Here is a 12,866-nt window from a genome sequence, read left to right as displayed (position 1 = left end):
CTTTTCTATAAGTGTCCAAAACACATTTATTTCGCAAGTAGGCAAGTGCACAGCTATACAAAAGTATGAATAAATACAAAAATTGGCCAGCACAAGGTGAGAGAGAATAGTATATTATTATATTTATTATCCTTGACAGATCCATTATTGGCTTTTCTTACCATGTATTTGAAGCCTGTACTTCAGGGTGTTAAGAGTTAGAATTCAAGATACTACCCAATTTCTGAACATCATTTCTGATTCCCAACTAGATACAGGTTGGATAATGTGTACGCTTGATGTCAAATCATTGTATACCAGTATACCTCACTGGGCTGGTTTAAACTGCTTTACAGTATTGGTTGGATAAAATTCCTTTGTATAGTCTTGGATTTAACACTTTCTTGATATGTTTAGCTGAACATGTATTAACCAAAATGTCTTCTATTTTGATGAAAGATGTTTTCTACAGCTAAAGGGTACTGCGATGGGTGCATCCTTTTCAGAGGTAAACAGGTAAACATACCCAAACTCATATCGTATAAGGAAACTAGAGATGAACACAAGGTAAATCCACAAATTCTTAACAGCATGTTACAACAATGTAACTGGCACCCACTACAAACTCTAGCATTAAACCAGGCAGTTGAATTTTTCAATAGTACTTTTATGAGTGCTCTAAATACAGTAACTCCCATCAGGAAACTTAGAACAAAAGTTAAAGGAAAACTCCACCCTCTCATACAGTTTAACTCATTCGTTAGGTTGATTTTCTCCCTACTATATGGTTCCAGCATTGTGTATGTACCAGAAACCTGCTTGAAGTTTTTAAAACTTTTATTTTCTTGCATTGGTGTCAAAGGAAGGGAAAATCCACCTACTTTTTTTAAAACTCAAATTCTTACATACTTTGCAGAGAAATCCATCTCCACCTGCATGACATATCATAGACACAGTTAAGTCTATAGTGTACCTTGTCAGGTACTGCTGTCAATCTTAGATAGATAATTAATCCTGCTAATGTAAGGAACACAGCAGCTGATATAAAAAAGACAGAAAGCTGTGTAATTGTTTTCACTGTTTTTATTGTAGGGGGAGGAGAACTTAACACTCTCCTTTCATAGCAAAACAAAGCAATTAGATCAGTCAGGGGTTTAAAGGCAATTGTCAACTCTTCTGACAAAATACATAAGCAGCAACACAGTATTGAAAGTCTAAGCTTTACATGTTATTTATAATAGTTTGTGTTAAGATAACTTGAGTAGTAGCAACGATTTCTGTGGCATTTAGAGAAAAGTCAGTAAATATTTTTTTCTTGTAAAGTATAAATGTATTTACCAATTCAACCCCCCCCCCCCCAAACACACACACACACACACACACACACACACACACACAGATAAGCCAGAACTGCAAAAAGAGACAGGTGGCAACCCTATCAACTATGTGACAGGTACTGTTCATAAAAAAGGTCTTTTATACTTTGTGTGACATCCTTCCAGAGGGGGATGCATATCTGGTACATGCAGAGCCATTGTAAGAGATTTCCACTGACTTTGAGTAAGTCCTTGCATTATCAGAGAGCAACCATAATAGACAGCTGAATTTACTTGTGCCCTTGCATTAAGAACACTAAGAAAAGGAAATCAGAAGTACTTAACTATGTTTAAATACACACACACACACACACACACACACACACACACACACACACACACACACACACACACACACACACGCACTTTTGTACACATGTACTTTATATACATTCACATATACAGAAACACACACACACACTATGTGTGTGTTTGTGTGCGCAATGTGTGTATACAATGAATTATTTATAGTATAATTAACCATTATTAATGTATACATTCTAGTAAATGTTGCTCAATGATTTACTTGGTCACTGTCACACACTTCCTGTGTGTTCCACATGCAATCTTGGTCAGTGTCTTTCTATCATTATTTTTTTTATTTGTATTGATAAGTGCATTTAATAATTGTTATTATCTTTGCCAGTGTAGCTTATGTTGTGGCTGAAAAGGGTCCCGGGACCAGTTCACTTTCCTGGTTACCAAAGTATAAATTAATTATGAAATAGAAAAAAGGAGGGGGAACATGACAGAAATAATTGAGGAACTAGTAAAGCACATTTTAAGTCTGCATCATTCATGAGAGAGAAAAATCCTCCCACTGAAGGCATTGGGAAGTAGCAGACAGACTAAGTTTAGAATCCTACTACTTGTCACTTGTAAATGTACAGCAAGGATTGTTTACTGCAGTGAGAGTTTTCACACCTTAGCATGAGAGTATGGGAAGGGTTTATCAAGTTTGTTAGGACTACAAAAGACTCCACTTACAAAAAAACTGTTTTTTATCTGCTTTCCTTTGTTGCAAGTAACTAACAGCTGTTTATAGCATAGAACAGGCTCTGGCAGACAGATAAATGAGGCTCAGTCAGGTAAACACAGAAGCAGCTCTTTTACAGAAAGTGTGTTTAGATGACAGTGCTTCACAGTCTTGCCATTATATTTTAATGGCATGAGAAAACAGCACCACTTCCTTATGTCTGGCATGAGTCATATAAAGAGGACTTGAAATGTATTCTGGGAAGAAGGAAGGAAAGCAAGAAAATAAGATCATGTTACTAAGGCAGGCCCCATCATCCGCCATTTTGAGGGAAACACATCAAAATTGTAAAGGAAGCACTTGGACTGATTTTGAGACATTAAAACAAAGATATGATGAAAAAAAATATGTTTTTTGAGTTCTAAGGTGGAGTTTTCCTTTAACTATGCCCCTTAGCTAAATAGGACCACAAAAGCCGTACTAAAAGCCAGAGACCATGCCTGGAAGATCTGGAAAAAGAACAAAACTAGCCAAGATAGACAAAAATATCAACAACTTCAGAATCAGGCCAAAAACACAAACAAAACTGGATAAACAAAACTACTTCCTAGGTATCCAAAACAAACATTCCAAAAAACCCCAAACGTTCTGGCAAGCTATCAATTCCCTTCTGAAACCAGGCAAATCTACCACCCCATCTCCCAACACTAATAATGACAGCATAGCTTCTCAATTTAACCATCACTTCACAGAATCTATTCTCTCATTATCTACCCAGCTATCTAACAATAACTCTATATCCACCACAACTATAGATCACAATAATATACCCTTTGTGACGACCGTGCCCTGGCCCATCAATCAAGGAGCCTCAATCCTTACCACTAACACCAGGGAGGTTGTCTCATAGAAGGGGAAAAGATAATTAATACACACAGTTGTTGTGTCTTTTCCCGGTTAGGGGTCGCCACAGCGGAACTCCGGTCCGCTAATGATTGGTAGTTGAGTTTTACGTGCCGAGTTACCAGCCCTGATGCACAACCTTTAATGAAGGTACGCCCATTCACTCATGTCTCCACGCAGAAGAAGCTCTAGCTGAGAATCGAACCGGACAGCGTCTTACTGCGAGGCGACAACGCTACCGTAGCACAGAGATCACAGTCAGTCTGGGGCTGGCTGCTCCCTTGCTCACCAGACCCCCAATAAGTCTCCCCACTGGCACAGCTATAGGGTCCAGGTCTCAGCTTAACTGGGCAAGCTAGAACCTCCAGTACCCTCCCTGCCCAAGTAGCTGACACAACACACACACACTTTGAGTTAAGTATTTATACAACTTCACAGATACTCTTGGGAAAGGCTGACGCAGATTCTCCAGCTGTGCCCCTTTACCCATATAGGTAGTAATTACTGCCACCACCCAGTTAATAATATCAGCTACTAAAAGGCCCTTAAAAGGGTGTCCATTTATTATTGTGCAATATTAATATCCAATGGTAATGTAACTATACAGTCTAAGGCTTATTGGAAGGGCTTAGACAGTAAACTCTATAAATATATAATGTACTCTAAAGCATACTTCATCTCTACATAAGGCAGCCACAGTTAGAAGGTTTTAAAAATAGTTAATAATAAATAATTAAAACACAAGACAAAACTACTACACCACAGAGATATGTAAGAGTTCACAGATCATACAGAAACTTAAAATAATACAGTAGTACAGGTCTGGTTTCAAAGAAAAATACCTAATTAATGTTTGCTAGCTTTAACTATTCCTACAAGATATCACAGTGCTACAGACTTACATGTGAGCATAAGCAGAGTGCTGATAAGTTAGATGTCCAGATCTAAATGCTGTCTGGTCTCTTGTGAGAAATAGAATTTAAACATTACTAACAAACATGTCTCTAAGGCCCTCTCAGAATTACATAATTTTTGACACTTAATTGCATCATCTTAACACCTGGTCTGAATTCTCAGGCCACAAACTGCATTATTTTGCAATCTAACACCTTGCCAGAAACTTACAACGATACAAGACATTTCACATGTATATGCTAACAGAAACTAAAGCAATAAAAGCACCTTCCTCATCTAAATTCTGGTCATAAACTTTAGCCTTAAAACAATGGGCATGAAATCGTCATCCAGCCGCCCTCGGGCCAAATTCTAACATGAAAGGATACAACATGCTTCACTGGGCCAGTAGAGTGCAATGTTGCCACATATTTTGTAGTTCCACATTTCACAGTGTTTTCTTACATTTAAAAACACAAGCCTGTATTTTACATTTATTTATACAGTTGATAGAATTATATATTAAATTCTATTTGACTAGGCTGGCAGCCTTCACCTATCTCTACCCAGTCGGAATTATATATTAAATTCTATTTGACTAGGCTGGCAGCCTTCACCTATCTTTACCCAGTCGTCACACCCTTCTTTACACTCACCTGTACCAACCTCCACAGTTAAAAAAACTACTTTTAAAACTAAAACCTACCACACTCTCAGCAGATGGTCTACCAACAAATCTCCTAAAATTAGCTGCAGAGTCCCTAGCCTACCCTGTCTCAATTCTTATAAACCGCTCTATAAAAGAAGCTTACATCCCCCAACTATAGAAAGTGTCATATATTATTCCACTACACAAAGGCAGCAACTCCTATGAGCTATCAAACCACCGCCCCATTGCTATCCTAGACCCCCTTTCCAAGCTCCTGGAGAAATGTGTTCAAACCCAAGTGATGAACTTCTTAACCTCACATAACCTCCTCTCCTTCACACAGCATGGATTCTGCCCAACCATAGTACAACTACTGCTCTTCTCTCCTTTACCAACCAGGTTAGCCAACTCAGAAACAACAACTTCGTATCAACCATATTCTTAGATCTATCTAAAGCATTTGACATGGTCTCACATAACCTACTTTTAGACACTCTGTCCACCATGTCCTTTGCTCCCTCCACTACTTCCTGGTTCAAAAACTATCTCTCTGATAGTATGCCTTGCCATTTGACTGATTGTTTTCTATCACCTCTACTACCAACTACTATAGGCGTGCCACAAGGATCAATACTCAGTCCCCTGCTATTCACCATTTTCACCAACAAACTACATACCCCCACCCTGCATGCATCACTTATACAGTACTCAAATGACTCAACCTAATCTGCTCAGCCCCATCCATAACCACTTTCCAAAAGCTTACCCAAGAATCCTTCTGCTCCATGGAAAAATGGATTACTGATATCCAACTGATTCTAAACCCCAACAAGACCAAATTACTTCTTTTCACCCCGCAACAAATCCAGACCCACACCTCCTTCTTTCACTTTCACCTCCAAGAACGGCACCACAATCTTTCCCTCCCCCCATACTAAACTCCTTGGTGTTAAAATAGATAAGGATCTTCACTCTGATGTCCATATCTCTCAAACCATTAAAAAAGTACATAAAAATTAGGAACCTTATACAAACGCAGACAGTTCCTATCAGACCAAGCACGAATTACCCTAGCCCAAACCCACCTTTGGTCTATCCTAAAGTATGCATCACCAATCCTAACCCACACAAGGAAAACGGACCTAGTCAAACTAGAATCATATTACAATAAAATTGCAAAATTTGCCAATAACTCTACTTTTAGAAGCCATCACTGTCTTGCCCTAAAGGAGCTACAGTGGTTAGAACTTCCTCAATTAATTAGTTACCACCAACTAGTGCTCACCTTCAACATACTAAACAATCCGCACAAAACTCTAGCCCTAAGCCAACTACTAAACCAATACTCAGCAAACCTTCCTCTACGCTCATCCAACAAAACCCTGCTCTGTATATCCAAAGCCAACAACACTGCAGGGAAAGCTCTTTTCTCTCATACCATCGCTAAGAAATGGAATAACCTCCCCCAAAATATCTGTTCAGCACCATCTATCTCACTGTTCAAAAACTCACTTAAGTGTCACCTCTTGCAATCCTGGCTCTGTCCTTGCATCACATAAATGCTTTCATGCTCTCCTCCAATTCTTACTACCTACCTCTACTCAATTCATAATATCTCTATTATACAGTACTCAAATACTCCCATACAGGCCCTACCATGTGTAAATTAAAGTCCCTAGTTCTGGTACAAGTGGAGCCATTTGACTTGTGAAGATGCGAGATACCAAGGAAGATGAATTCCCTAATGGTAAGGCATAGATCAACACATGAGAATCTGTAGGAAATCTATAAGAAATCTAGTAAAGGGATAGCACTTCAAGCCTTTCTTGGTAGCACAGAGACTTTAGGCCAGCAAACTTCTTGGCTAGGAACCTCTGGGGACTTTCAGTTGCTTAATATGCCTTGAAGTGCACATCTCAAGGGGGAGGTTGTACTTTAATAACTGGTCTAACTAAGGTTGCATAAAGAGGGTTAATATCTAAAGTCATGTCATCCAGGTCAAAAGAAGCTATTAGTTGTGCTAAATAGAAAGATTTTGTGACTACTGCTACATCATGGTCAAAGGATAGAGAATTATTAACCCAAGTTCCAAGATCCTCGAATACGTAATCATTTTTGATTGCCATGTTGACTGTAATGTAAGTTGAGGGAGAGAGTTGCTTACACCAAATGTGACAATGCTACACTTATTCTGTACACCACTTTGTTTACAAGGGTTAATTTTGCTATAATGACTAGGTATCAAATAGAGATTTGACAGTGACTCTCAGTGTGCAGTTGCCTGCGTACTTAGCTTGTCTAAGGCCCTGACTCATGGTCTGGATAACTGAGAAGTAGAAGCTGAAAAGTTGGGGTCCCAGTGCTTTGCCCTGAGGCACACCACTAGTTACCTTCATTCTTTCTAAGGAAGCTATTACATTAACTATGGTGTTCTGTCTTTCATTCCATTAGCTATGCATACCATCATGTATGGGTCTACTTGTAAGGCACGTAGCTTGTTTACAATGCCAGCATAAGATATAGTGTCAAATGCTTTGGCCAGATCCACATAAGGTATGTGATCAAAATGACCATGGTCAACAGTTTGTATGTTCTTCTTAAATACATAGATGAACCTGGTAGGCAAGAGTTCCCTTTGAGAAAGCCAAACCGATGCTGAGTCTAGCATGAGTGTTTTTGATACCATAGTTTACAGGGTCAGATGTGATCTGTTTAGTGGCTTTGCAAATCAGACTAATCAGTTTAATGAATCTGTAGTTTCCCAGTCAGTGGTAGAACTGCACGTCTGTAGGTTCATAGGTAGGTACTAGGCTATCTGCTCGAAGGCATTTATAAGCCTAGCCGGAATGTGTTGGCTTTCGCCGTCCCCTTAGATTAGTTCCCTGTGCCTGTGTCCAGCAGAGTCATTGAAGTGATCCCTGGGGTAAACTTTCTGTTTCCTATCTACTCGTCAAAGTTTCTCTTGAAGAGGGTTAGCGAGGAGCTCTGCCTAATGTAGACTGGAATCTTGTTCCAGAACATGGGGAGTCTCTGGAACAGGAATCTATCCCTCCAGCACGTCCTATTTATTGTTGTGGTGAGGTTTAGATTCCCTGGAGTGTGTGGCTCGTGGGGGTATAGTTTTCTTTAGGTGGAGCATGTCCATCAATTCTGGGTTGGACATGGCCTTGTATGTTAGGCAGAGATACTTCTGAGTAGGCAGTATGCAACCGAGTACAGCTGGAGTTTCTTCAGTTGAGTTGCGTAGGACATCTGCTTGAGGCCAGTGATCCTCTTGGTGAGGTACGTCTGTGGTCTTTCCAGTTGTTGCAGGTGTCTTGTAAGGTACATCCCAAATGGGGCATTGTACTCTATGTTGGGTCTGATGAGTGATGCGTAGAGGGGCCCAATGACCTGTTTCGGATGCAAACCCTTTTGTGATTAGGTGGGCCACATAGAAGGATTTTCTAACCACTTTGGCAATGTGATTATCAAAGGAGAGGTTACTATCTACTTGGGTCCCCAGATCCCTTAGTACGTCTTCCATATTTAGGGGGCTACCACCTATGTGATAGTTTGTGGGTACTTTGTTTTTTCCAAAGGGGAATGACTATGCACTTTTTGGCATTTAGCTTGAGGCCATGGTTTTGACACCAGGTATCTGTCTCAGTGAGACCCTTTTGGAGGATGTCTGTGTCAGCCGGAGAGTCAGTTATAGCCCCTAGTTTGCAGTCTTCTGCAAACATGGTCAGCCATAGTCCTCCTGTGTTTGCCTGTACCTCTGAGAAGTATATGCCGAACCGGAGGGGTCCTAGGACTGAGCCCTGGGGAATGCCACTTGTAACCGGTTTAAAGTCAGACCTAGCTCCCACAATTCTTACCATGTGGGTTTTGTCTGTGAGCCAGTTAGCAACCCATCTCGTGATGTAGGGGTTTATGTTCAGCCTGGTGAGCTTGTCTATAATACCCGAGTGGAGAATGGTGTCGAAGGCCTTTGCGAGGGCTAGGTAGGCTGTGTGGACCACCTTTCCCTCGTCTATAGCCTTGGTAACTGTCTCAAAGAAGTCCACCAGGTTTAGGAGGCATGATCTGCCCTTAACAAAGCCGAACTGGGTAGGATCCAGTGTTTGGAGGTTCCCAATGTCTCTGTTAATGAGATCCATGATGATGCACTCCATAACTTTGCAGACAAAGCTAGTCAGGCTTATAGGGTGATAGTGCCCGGGCTCCGTTGTGGCTCCACCTTTGTGGAGCGGAATAACGGTTGTGTGCCACTCTGTGGGCACATAGCCTGTGGAGAGGCTGAGTTTAAACAGTGTGTTTAGGTGAGGGGTTAGTTCATCTTTGAGCTCGTGTAGGATGCAGCCTGGGACGCTGTCCGGTCCCATTGATGCTGTGTTTTTGGCTTTGGAGAGAGCTGTTTTAACCTGAGTATCTGTAATTTCAGGGGTACTATATTCTTCTGGCATAGTTATGGGCCCTTTTGGGGGTGAGGGGGGGTGAAGTTTGTACTGAACCTGACTGCCAGGATATTGGCTATATCAGTTGTTTCAGAGTATTTTATGCCATTCTGCACTAACTCCGAGCAGATCTGAGAATTGCCACTTAGATTCTTGACATAGCTAAAGAATGCCTTGTGGTTATCTTTGGAGTCCATGGCAATTTTTCTTTCGAAGCTTGTCTTGGATGATTTTATGAGGGAACGTAGTTTCTTGCTGATACTGATCAGGGATGTCTTCCCTTCTTGGGATTTTAATCTTTTCTGTACTAGTTTCCTCCTTTTATTGTATAGCTTGTTTATGGCAGGGGTCCACCAGACTGGTTTCCTTTTCTTGGAGGAGTGAGTCTTGGTTTTGTTTGGGAAAGCACGATTTATGCATTCTTGTAGGTGCCCATAGAGTGCATTAGCAAAGAATTTTTCAGCTTGGACAGCGTTATCCTTTAGCATGGAGGCTTTGAAACTTCCCACCTCGGTCTTAAGTAATGTGAAGTTTGCTTTTGAAAAGTTTTTCACGGTGGTTTCTTTGACCAGGGGTGGTGTTCTGCGCGGAATATGGATATCCAGAGTGATTAGTTTATAGTTAGATCTAACCAACGAGGGGTTGACCTCCGGTGTGGAACACTGGTCGCCCATGTTGGTGATGACCAGGTCTGATATATTGTCACCTCTGATGGGGGTGTTGACCAGTTGATCCAGGGCATTTGAGTTTATAAATTCTAGGAAATGTTGGGCAAGGGAGTTTGTACTTGAGTAGTTCTCCCAGTTAATCTTTGGGTAATTGAAATCACCCAATATCAGGGTGTTTGGTAGGACCTTTGTTTCCCAGTGTTTCCAGGAATGCAGAGTGGGGGTCCTGGGACATGGTGGGTGCTCTGTAGCAAGCTATAATTTGAATAGCAGTTTTGCCCGTTGTTAGTTGCACGTGGATGAATCATCTCTGAAGCATCGTGCTGTGCCACTAACCTGGAGTTGTGGGCATCCTTGATAAATATGGATACTCCCCCACCTTTTGTATTTTGGGCCAGGTTTTGTGGCCAAAATGTATGGTATGAGGTGTAGCCTGGTAGTGCTGGGGTGCTCTCTGGAGCCTTAAACCAGGTTTCTGTTACTGCACATATCTAGATTTTCACCATACTGAGGAGTGCCTTGAGTGTGTGCATTTTGAAGTTTAGACTTCTGGAATTGAGTGGCATTACCCTCAGTTTCTTACTTGTGCTATTTACGGCGGTGGGTTTGTCTTTTGAGCCTTGGCTTAAAAAGGCACTATGGGAGTGGCTAGAGGCTTGGCCAGTATTTGAAAGCCTAAGGGTGACAGGTGCAAGCCGTCTCTAGCGAAGCAGCGTGGCTTGTCAAGCATGTCATCCCAGGCTGACAGACGCTGGATCCCCTTTGAATGACACCAGAAGCTTAGCCAGTTGTTGAAATTGATCATTTTTTTCTCTATACCGTGGTGTCATTCTTGCTGAGAGCAGGATGCTACTCAGGGTCAGGGTCATACCGGCTTGGGCTATGTGATCAGAGAGCTCCTCCATGTCTCTTTTCAAGTAGTCCAGGGAGGTACGGCTCAGGTTATTCACACCAACATGGTCAATGACGGAGTCATATTTGTACTTGTTTTGGAGTGACCTGAGTGCTTGTGTTATGTGGCAGATCCTGGCACTTGACAGGCAGCTAACAGTAACCTTCTCCTTGTTCAGCCTAGTGAGTGGGACATCCGTGTGCCTGACTATAGAGTCACCTATTACTAGTGTGTTGGGTATGTTATTTTGCCTTAAGGGCTGTGATGGCGTAGCACACTGGTTTTGTGAAGTATGTGTTTCATGGTTTGTGTTGGGAGGTGGAGGTTGCTTGGATGTCTGCTTTGGAGGTCTCTGTTGCTTTTGCAGATTTTTATTTAGAGCCTTTGAGTAGGTTTTTTTGTATTTATGTGTGTTTTTTGCCAGTGCTTGTTTCATAGGTCTGTGTGAGACTGGTGGTGTGATGCAAGTAATTCCCTTCTCCTCTTGACTGCCTGGTCCAGTCTTGGGTTGAGAGAGCGTAGCCTCCAGTTTGGCTGTATAATTGCATCTCTTGCATGTATTAATGTTTGGTGGAAGGGAGGAGAGAGGGTTGTCTGTGTACATGAGGCAATTGTAACATTGCCTCAAAATGCCCAGATTCACCAGTTGGACCGGAGAGTACACCTGAAACTGCTCTTTGGACATGTCTGGATAGGTACAGTGAACTGTTTTACCGACTGGCTGGTAAGGTCGAATAGAGAGCCTTGTCCTTTTCTACAGTATAGGGGGGTCTAGTGCTAAGATTTATTAGTGCTTGCTATGAGTTTTGAGCAAGTGCCGGGATGAGAAGTGAATGGTTTGAGTGCTTAAGTTGAATGTTTGTCTAGTTCCAAGGGAAAAATTGAAGAGTAGACTTTGTGGAGCCGGGAATAGTTATACCCTAGCTGCCCGGCGTGCAAAATTGAGCAAATGTAGGGGTCGTCATCACTGCAATTCACCATACATGAAGGACAAATCCCTGTAGGTAAGCTCTGGTTAAATAATTTGAGGAGTTCCACACCAGCATGTTTGGCACCACTTATTAGGCATCCAAGCAAATTATTAGGGCCCCATAGAAGTATGTATTCCTTTGTGATATTAGGAGGTATACGGGATTTGGGAATTTGTGGAATTAAGGCAATTATTTAAGGGGTAAAGTTTACACTAAATTTGTCTTAATATTTTTGCTATGTCTACTGAGTCTTAGTGGTGCCATGTTGTATTCAAACGTCTGCTTCTGTTATGTTTTTTTAGTTAAATTTGCAAACTAAGCAATGACTTGGTTTCTGAGGTTACTTGAAGTTTGTGATGTGCTTTTTTATTTTAGCCCTACTAGTTTTTTAGTTCCTTGCCGATATTCTTGATGCAGTCTTTAATATTAGGAATTTTAGATCTTTTCTATGGCTTAAGAATGTCTTGTCTTGTTATAGCATTTATGTAAGCTTTTACCTTTATATTTGGCTCTAGTAGGGGCAGCCAAGTCTAGGCAGTTATCTTTGTGGGAATACAACTCTTTTGTATAAACAGCAGCTATATTACTGTCTGCTGTGGTGATGATACAAGTGAATTTAGATAGCTCATCAAGCAGTTTGAGGAGCTAATAAACAAACAAATTGATTATCCACAGGAATTATAAAAGGAAATGTTAGATGTTTCTTTATTGACTGAATATTTGTATTTCAGGAAAAGAAGTTGGTGAAACAGTACTGTACTATGGATGCCGGCATGAGAAGGAAGACTACCTGTACCAGGAAGAACTGGAGCAGTATCAGAAGAATGGAGTGCTGACCCAGCTCAATGTGGCTTTCTCCAGAGATCAACCGCAAAAGGTGGGACACCACACTTGGTAACCTAGAAAAGGTTTAGTTTTGTTATCTGATTACTGGGCATCAAACTAGTTAAAGATTAAATCATCTAGCTGTAATGGTGCAGTGAAAGAACTGCATCCCAGATATAATTGTTACTTTTTACTTGTGGGTGTAAGAGACAAGGGTTAAATCTTCTACCTCTAATTGTGTAGTGAAAGAATTGTGATCTTTACTTGTCAGTGTGACATTAGATATACCATTCT

The 12,866-nt window shown here is 41.2% G+C and overlaps 1 protein-coding gene across 1 annotated transcript in view; it reads left to right on the top strand.

The window, feature by feature from the left end:
* LOC122787192 (NADPH--cytochrome P450 reductase) overlaps positions 1-12,866 on the top strand; it is a gene marked incomplete in the record, with an annotated part of 550,447 nt that overhangs the window by 451,365 nt on the left and 86,216 nt on the right. The window contains 1 exon segment of the mRNA XM_044053780.1: positions 12,479-12,624. Coding sequence (XP_043909715.1) covers positions 12,479-12,624 — 146 coding nt within the window.

Source organism: Protopterus annectens, chromosome 13.part0, assembly GCF_019279795.1.
Source record: "Protopterus annectens isolate FY-2018-M chromosome 13.part0, PAN1.0, whole genome shotgun sequence".
Taxonomy (NCBI): domain Eukaryota; kingdom Metazoa; phylum Chordata; order Ceratodontiformes; family Protopteridae; genus Protopterus; species Protopterus annectens.
This window is presented reverse-complemented; position numbering and strand designations above follow the sequence as displayed.